Source organism: Arachis hypogaea, chromosome 17, assembly GCF_003086295.3.
Source record: "Arachis hypogaea cultivar Tifrunner chromosome 17, arahy.Tifrunner.gnm2.J5K5, whole genome shotgun sequence".
In the NCBI taxonomy this organism is placed as follows: Eukaryota; Viridiplantae; Streptophyta; class Magnoliopsida; order Fabales; family Fabaceae; genus Arachis; species Arachis hypogaea.
In genome coordinates this window covers 131,752,700-131,760,920 of record NC_092052.1, presented here as the reverse complement: position 1 = coordinate 131,760,920, position 8,221 = coordinate 131,752,700, and the positions used below count along the sequence as shown (strand labels likewise).

Below are 8,221 nucleotides of genomic sequence, written 5' to 3'. Positions count from 1 at the left end.
TGGCCATACTGAATACTACTTTGGTTTTACATATTTTATTCAGTTTCACATGTGAAACGAGAGGCAAATCATGATGTAGCCCTTCTTATCTTAAGCCCCAAAAAGAACTCATATAGCCCATCTAATAGAAGTTTCATTTATGAATTTATTTTAATAAATAATACACTTTATTAAAATTTAAATGTGACAGCGTTTACACCTAATATGAATTGAATATTATCGCTCAACAACTCTATCTAATAGTTTTAGACATTGCATTCGAACTTTTCTTTCTTTAAGGTTTTTCTAAGAAGAATTTATTTCTTTATAATTAATGTCTACCTCATATAGAAACAACAAAGTAGACAATTAATAAGTACAAATTGAGGTCGATTTTTAGCTGTAACATTTCTTACTTCATACAGGTGCATGTGATAGTGACAGCCACAACTATACAACGATAATAGATCAGATAATATAAAATACACATCACAACATTACATTCAATAATTTAGAGATGCATGCATATGGTGGATTAGTCCTTTGACATTTTTATTGAGCGCATGTTAAAAGATTTCAATCATCAAAAAGTTCTTTTACTCCTTTTTGAGATGTTATCCTAATCACAACTCACTATAATCTTGTATTATTGTTTTTTTTTCCTCGTGGACTTCTACTATTCTAAGTTGGACAAAACATCATCTAATTGTTTCAAATTACTAGTACTTGTTTGATTTATAATTGGGTTTAGATAATGATAAAATTTCTAATGGCGAAAATTTTAAGGTTAATATAAAAATCAAAGGAGAAAATATTGTATGAAATTTCAAAAGTAATGGATGAAAAGGTACCCACCTTAAAAGTTAAAAAGGAGACTGATTTTGGATTAGTCAAAAACCATCATATGTATGATACATTGGGAATAGAAAATCAATTATTTGAACGATGGCATATATGATTCATACCCATGAAAAAAAAAAAAAAAAACAAAGGAACTTGCTTCTTTTTATTACAAGTATTAGGAGGTGACCTCTTACTAAGTTTTCCATCCCTAATAAAGTTTAAAAATACATGTTAAAGAAGTTCTAACTAATATATTTTACATACTATCTCCTAGGAAAATTTACATTATCATCTAATTAGTGTTTTTAATTCTCTTTCATGAACTAAAATTCTTCAACCTTTTGCATCTTAGCATGGATGATAGAGAAATTTTATTAGTAGTAAAGAATAGTTTTTATACTCATTATTGCAACTCATGCTAATAAACTCACTAATATTTTAAACCAACTAAAACTTCTCAGTGAGTCAGAAGAGTTACAAAAATGAGTACAAAAACTATTCTATTTGGCATTAGCTCTGATTTTGTTTTGAGTGCCATCTTTGTTTATAACAATTCCAACCAATTTACATGGCTCCGCATCTTCAAGCATTTGAACCACTGTTCTCATAGTAGGCCTCATAGCTGGAAGAGTTGCTGTGCATATAACTGCAGTTCTTAACACTTTGCAAGCTTCTTCTTTATACATCTCTGGAATTCTTGAATCCACAACACTCTTAAACATTTCTTTGTTCTGTGCTTTACTATGGACCCAGCTTACTATGTCTTTGTTTTCACCAAATTCTGCTTCAATTGGCCTTTTACCTGTCACTAGCTCCATCAACACAACTCCAAAACTGTACACGTCACTCTTCTCATTCACCTTATAAGTGTAGCCATATTCTGCACTAATTTAAAACATAAAAAATATTAACAAGTATTTATAATTAATAGATAAGAAAGAAGAACATAAAATTATGAACTAACTAACCAGGAGCAATATAACCATGTGTTCCAGCAATGACTTGAGTAGAATCCTTTGCAACGTTAGCTTGAACAATCTTAGCCAAACCAAAATCTGCAATCCGAGGCTTCAAGAACTCATCAAGCAAGATGTTACTGGACTTAACATCCCGATGAATAACAGGCCTCTCGCATGAGTGATGCAAGTACTCCAAGCCCTTGGCGGAGCCAACTGCAATCTCATATCTTATCTCCCAATCAAGCTCCATCTTCCCACCGGTGTGCAACTTATCCCACAAGCTTCCATTAGGCAAATACTCATACACCAAAAGACTAGAATCCTCACTTGTTATGCTACAATACAATTTCACCACATTCACATGCCTTATGGAGCTCAATGCCTGCACCTCTGCATCAAACTCCTTGGACTTCCTAGTGCGCTTTCCGGCCAGCATGGGCGTTCCACTGCCACTACCAGTACTCCAGGATCTCGACTTCTTCGTCCTCCAATCAACATCAGTATTCCATATATGCTTTACAGCGAGCTCTTTTCCATTGGACAATATCACCCTGTAAACATTACCTGAACCTCCTTTTCCAATGAGATTCTCTTGCTTGATCGAATCAAGAATCTCGTTTTCGGTGAAGCTTAGAACATGGAAGGATTTTACGTCCCATGAGTACTCTTCTTTAAGAGAACGCTCTCCTCCTCCATATTTCACTTTCTTCTTGTTCTTTTTCAAGTAAAGCGTCAAACAGAGCATAACCACAACCAGCCCAACTGAAATGCAGACCACAAGAGTACGTACGCCTTTTGACATGCCAGAATTCTTAGAGCACCGAGGGAATGAACCGATCAAGTTGACGCTGCAGAGTCCAGGGTTTCCAGCGAGGCTACCATTGTAAGCTTGAATAGTAAGAGCCTGAGGAATTTCGCCGGTCAACCTATTCTCCGACAAGTCAAAGAGGCTCAATCTCAGCGACGCCAAACTTGCCGGAATCTCGCCGGACAGTTGATTCCTGGACATGTTAAGCGAGTTCAGAGCCGGTAAAGATCCTAACGAAGAAGGAATCTTGCCGGAGAGCGAGTTCATCGATAAATCTACGTTGTTTAGCGCAATACAAGAACCTACAGACTTAGGTATCGATCCAGTTAACTCGTTCTTCTGTAAATAAAGGCTTCCGAGTTGTTTCAATTCTCCAATTGAATCTGGAATCTCACCAGAAACTTGATTCTCGCTGAGATCAATAGTGACTAACGAACTCGCTTCCGAAATCTCTTTTGGTATCTGACCGGATAACCGGTTCTTCCGGGCGTATATCTGAGACAGATTCTTAGCGCTCTTGATGTCAGAGGTAACCGAACCTTCTAGATTGTTGAGTTCAATATCTATGATTACTACGTTCGGAAGACCCCAAAGTCCTCCCGGTACGGAACCGGAGAGCGAGTTGTTACTGACTCTGAAGCGGTTAAGAGTGTTACAGGAAGCGTAGGTTTCCGGTATTGATCCGGTGAGCTTGTTCTGAAGCACTAACAGAGCAGTCATTTTCCCCTTCTTGCACATGTCAGGTGGAATCGGACCCGAAAGCATGTTCTCCGAAACATCCACGAAATCGAATTCCGTCCAAGAACCCAGTCTCTGAGGGATTTCACCAATTAATTTGTTTCTATACAGAGATAATGCCTTGAGGCTCTTGAATTCGCCGATCTCTTTCGGAATCTCACCGCTTAAACCGTTTTCGAAGAGCTGAAACGAAACGAGATTGGTTAAGAACTTCACCTCGGTGAGATCGCCTTCCAGTTTGTTCATTGAACCGTCAAAGTAGTTTAGTCCCGTAAGGTTGCGAAGACCGAAGGGAAGCTTTCCGCTTAGGGAATTATTGTAGAACGTCAGCTGCCATAGCTTCTTCAGATTAACGATCTCGCCGGGAAGCTCTCCGGTGACTAAGTTATCAGAGAATTCCAGTTCCGTAAGCTCCGTAAGGTTGCCGATTCCGACTGGAATTTTCCCTCCAAGTGAACAATTCGAAAGGTAGAGCCAGTTCAGTTTCTTGAGACTAACAACTTCTTTCGGAAATGGCGTGAGATCGAAGGGGTTATCACCAACGCTTAACTGTAACAGAGAATCCGTCATGTTCAACAGTGACTGCCATGGAAAAGTTCCGGAGAAACCGCTCTGGTTCAAGAACAGGTACTGCAGTTTGTTTAACGGTGAGATGTCAGGGAACGTTCCGTAGAAGTTGTTGTTCCCAAGGTCCAAGAACTTGAGCCCGGTGCAGTTTCTGATGTCGTCGGAGATTTTTCCATGGAGAGAGTTGAAACCGAGCTCGAGAGTCTGGAGAGACTGGATGCGGCAGAGATTGTGAAAATCAAGAACGCCGGTGAGGGAATGGTTGGAGAGGTTGATTCCGGTAACGGAATTGGAAGCGTCGCACGTAACGCCGTTGAAGGCGCAAACGGAGTTGTCAGGGGTCCATGAGAGGAAGGCGTTGGGGTTTGGTGATTGAAGGTTTGACTTAAAGTCGAGGAGGAGTTGACGATCGTCAGAATTAACGGCGAGGATTAACGAGGAAATGAAGAGAAGGAGAAGAGTGTGGTGGGAAGAAGGGGCGGCAAGCATGTTGACGTAAGTGTATGAGGGAATGGAAGGGAAGGAATGAAGAAGGTTGTGATTAGGAGTCTTGAAGCGTAAGAAAGTGATAAGGGAGTTACATATAATATAAGAAAGAAGGAACAAAGTGGAAACTCGTGGGAATGGAGGGGATAGTGGGGAGTGACTTATATGATGATAATGCCAAAATTGCCAATGCAGCAATCCTCAACACTACTGGCTGTAGTAAATCCCCCACCACCTAGTGAAAAGTGAAAACAGGTTTTGTCATTTACTCATTTCCCATTAATTTTGGATGATGCATGAACGTGGACGTGGTTGATTGTTGATATTTTAGCCTCATCTTTAAATACTTATTATTATTAATTTTGATACACAAACAATAAAAAATATTTTTATTGACGCATTCCGTAATTAAATATACGTGTAAATTAGATTAATTATATTTCTTAAAAAAAATTAAGTTAATCATATCTTTTAAAACAGTTCTGTTAGTAAGCTAATGACTTATTTATACAATGTGTACAATGAATTATATGAGTTACAAAATGAACATCACCCATAATATTCAGAATAAATATCCGGGTATTAGGAATAATAAACATCTCATTCCAAAAGTTTAAGATGATTTTGAAGTTCACTAAGGATCAAACTCTTAACCTTTCGAATCTAGAACTCTAATACCATGTCATAATACCACTCATCTCAAAAGCTTACGCAAAAAAATAACACTAATAATTATATCTCTAATACTCCCTAAACCTCCATTTTACGCATTGTACAAATATTTCATTGGTTTCCCATACTTTCTCTTCTTAAAACAGTTTCAAATGAGTTACATGTATGTTTTTACTAACAAAATAAAAAATTAATGCTTATAACTGATTATTTTATTTATTATTTTTAATAGTAATTTATTTTTTAAAAAGCACTGCACTATCTGATTTATCTAGAACACATCATAGTTTATGTATGATTTGATTTAGTTTTTTTTTTTTTTACAAATATTTATTGTGATTCAGTTTAGTGCTTAACTTCTAGCATTTTTTGTTGCTATAATGTTTCACGTACATTAAAATATATAAGTATAATAAATATCTAACATACAAGGCATATTATTCACTGGTGGATATTTTAATAACAATATCTTTAGATAAAAATTATATTGTAAATCATTAAATAAATTAATATATTTAACCATATTATCTAACAATTCATAACGTGATCTTCATATAAAAATATGAAGATCAAAAGATCTATACTATATATGATCAAAACCACAATAAAAACACTAAAGAATTGGATTCAATCATTAACACTTTATGTGGATGGTTTGGTTGTTTGTTTGTTACTTTGTTAATGCTACTTTTCCTAAAGCACTCACGTGTTTCCTTTTTTATTTTCCTCTCTCTTTGCATAATTGGCATAATTAAGAAGTTAGAGTAGATTTGCATACTCATCTTATGAAGGTAAGAAATAATTCTTGGTTCTTGTGTCTATTTGGGTTCTTTTCGTTATTGTTGTCCTGCAGCTATATATTATGTACTAATATACTGTGTTTAATTTTTGCATACATAAAGAAATTAAAATTGTAAAGTTTCATATTGAAACATTTTTAAAAACATATTTTCAGATTTGTTAGCAATGCAAGACCCTGTTCTTTTTGCTTAAGTTACATCATATTACTGATAGATCGGAAGTGGTGATCCAATGAGGCTGTGAGTGAAAGAAGACTCACCAACTCAGATGATTATTTATCTAGTCAATATAAAAAGTAGTTATTTTTGCTAATATGACGTTATGTGATTAAATACATGTGTAAAACAATTTTATACTCACAGTGCATCAAAATTAAATTCATACAAAATATACATATATGGAACAAGAATAAAATGCCAATGAGTAATAGCTCAAATGACATAGTCTCCTCATACTCAATTAAGAGGTTGCGGATTCGAGTCTCATATCTTTGGTAAAAAAAAAAATGGAACAAGAATAAAATCGTCTTCCATAAAACAAAAAAGTAAAATAACATATGTATGAACATCATAAAAGTAAAAAATTGTAATAATTCATCACAATTTTAAAAGCTTATCATTTTAAATTTCTTATATATCTTAACAAAAACTAATGGATAGATCAATCATTATATATATATATATATATATATATATATATATATATATATATATATATATATATATAAGTGTAAAATGAATATTATTTATTAGAATACGGAAGTTATTATAAGGAGAGGGAAATAACAATTAAAATGTATACTTAAAACTTTAGGACTAAAATGTTTGGACATCCAAAAAGACAAACTACCTATTGAATCCCTTTTATTCGTTGTATATATTTAATAAATTAAAAACAAAACATAATTGATATTTAAAATATTTTGGTTTACCTTTTAATTTTTGTGTATTATTATATGTTAGTGTGAAAACAAAATTACACTAACATTATATTAAATGTTGTCACATAAATAATAAAAAAAATTTTCATAAACAAAAAATGTAGAGGTTAATTAATTAATTGATTTTGTTTACATAATAACGACACTACCTAATGTATAGTTGTTGGTAGAATACATTGTTTATTCTTTTATAATTATATTACGGACATATTGTGGGGAAGCATGTACGGTATAATATGTGAACGGAAATGTAAAGTATTCTTCCAATATAATACACTTTTTTTAATTTATATTGGATAAATAATTTAATTAATTTTTTTTAAATAAAGGATTTAAATAATAAATACTTATATTAAAAATAATTTATAAATAAATTATTTTATATTTGATTTTTTAGTTCTAAAAATACTTATTTAAAAAAATAATAAAAAAATTTATTATAAGAGAAGTCATTTTTTAAATTTTTTTTATAAATACTTAAATAACTTTTTAAAAAGTTACAATTTAATTTTAAAAATTATACTAAATCTTAATACTATAATTTTTTTATAAATTGAAAATTAAAAAAAAATTATTTATAGACCTATCTAAATCTATCCTTAATATGAGATTTTCTGACTCATGAATATCCTTAACCTAATATTCATATCTTCTCTCTCTTTTCTTTTTTTTTTTTTTTTTTTTCCGGTAGAACAAAATATTCTCCACATTTTTATCTTTTGCATGTCACTGCACGATTCATGTTGTTGGGAAGGTAAAGATAAAAAATGGCTACTTGCGAAATGAAATATATATGGTCTATGAAATAATCTAATATTGTTACACACACACATATATATGGCTCTACATTATTTTATGGTAATAATAAGTACATTCAATACTCTAAAATAATTGATATATAATTTAAGTTGTTGTTTATTAATTACTTGAAGATTATCTATTTTTAAATATATCTTGTGTTTCAATGAATACAAAAACGGATTCCAATAAAATAAAAAATTTGATGCTGGGAAGATTGTGATAATTTTGAACACAAATATTTAAAAATAATAAATTTGATACTAAAAAATTGTGACGATTTAAAACAGTTACTAAATATAGAAAAAAATTATTATAAAAATTTATAATTTAGTAACGATTTTCAACTATTATCAAATATATATATATTGTGATGGTTTAAAGCCGTTATTAAATATAAAAAAATTATCATGAATTAGTAATTTAGTGACAGTTTGAAACCGTCACTAAATATAACAGAAAAATATATCGACAAATATTATAAATTAGTAACGATTTTATACTTTTAAAAGTATCACAAATAATTCAGCGATAATCTTACAATCGTTGCTAAATCCCTTGACAACGCTCAAATTGATCACTTTTTAACTGTCGCAAAAAAATTTAAACATCGTAAAATCATCGCTAAGC

At 32.2% G+C, this 8,221-nt stretch overlaps 1 protein-coding gene across 1 annotated transcript; it reads right to left on the bottom strand.

The window, feature by feature from the left end:
- Positions 1-913: 913 nt before the first annotated feature.
- Positions 914-4,570, bottom strand: LOC112764735 (receptor-like protein kinase 7). Its single transcript, XM_025810497.3, has 2 exons — positions 1,791-4,570; positions 914-1,702 (listed from the first exon to the last, which is right to left on the bottom strand). The coding sequence occupies exons 1-2, from the start codon at positions 4,381-4,383 to the stop codon at positions 1,323-1,325; spliced, it is 2,973 nt and encodes a 990-aa protein (XP_025666282.1). The 5' UTR covers positions 4,384-4,570; the 3' UTR covers positions 914-1,322.
- Positions 4,571-8,221: the final 3,651 nt, after the last annotated feature.